The following is a 433-nucleotide window of genomic DNA, read 5'->3' on the forward strand; positions in this document are numbered from 1 at the left end:
CAGAGTCTCTCTCTCTCTGTCTGTCTGTCTGTCTGTTCCTGTGTACGTACAGATCCGGGTGAAGCCCGATCACACCGGTGTGGTGACCGATGGGGTGAAACATTCCATGAACCCTTTCTGTGAGATCGCTATGGAAGAGGCAGTCCGACTGAAAGAGAAGAAACATGCCCAGGAGGTGATCGCGGTGAGCTGTGGCCCCCAGCAGTGTCAGGTCAGTGCCTTCACCCCCTCCACCAGGCTCGGGCACAGGCCATTCAGCCCCATCTGCCCTCTGCTAGCACTCTTAGCCCACCTGCCTCCTGTCCACCCCCTCCTTCATTTCACCCCCAGCACTGAGTCCCACTGTCACCACCCCCCACCCCAAATTCCCTGTGGGAGTAGAACCCACGTTCTACATCCCACCCTCCATCTCCCTAATGGAGTAAAACCCACA

The 433-nt window shown here is 57.5% G+C and overlaps 1 protein-coding gene across 1 annotated transcript in view; it reads left to right on the forward strand.

Annotated features, from left to right (window-relative positions):
• The window catches only part of etfb (electron transfer flavoprotein subunit beta), a 5,464-nt gene that overhangs the window by 1,048 nt on the left and 3,983 nt on the right, over positions 1 to 433 (forward strand). Inside the window, exon 2 of the mRNA XM_048593814.1 lies at positions 53 to 211. Coding sequence (XP_048449771.1) covers positions 53 to 211 — 159 coding nt within the window. The remainder of the gene's footprint in view (positions 1 to 52; positions 212 to 433) is intronic.

Source organism: Rhincodon typus, unplaced genomic scaffold (assembly GCF_021869965.1).
Source record: "Rhincodon typus isolate 14 unplaced genomic scaffold, sRhiTyp1.1 hic_rhity00004060, whole genome shotgun sequence".
Lineage (NCBI taxonomy): Eukaryota > Metazoa > Chordata > Chondrichthyes > Orectolobiformes > Rhincodontidae > Rhincodon > Rhincodon typus.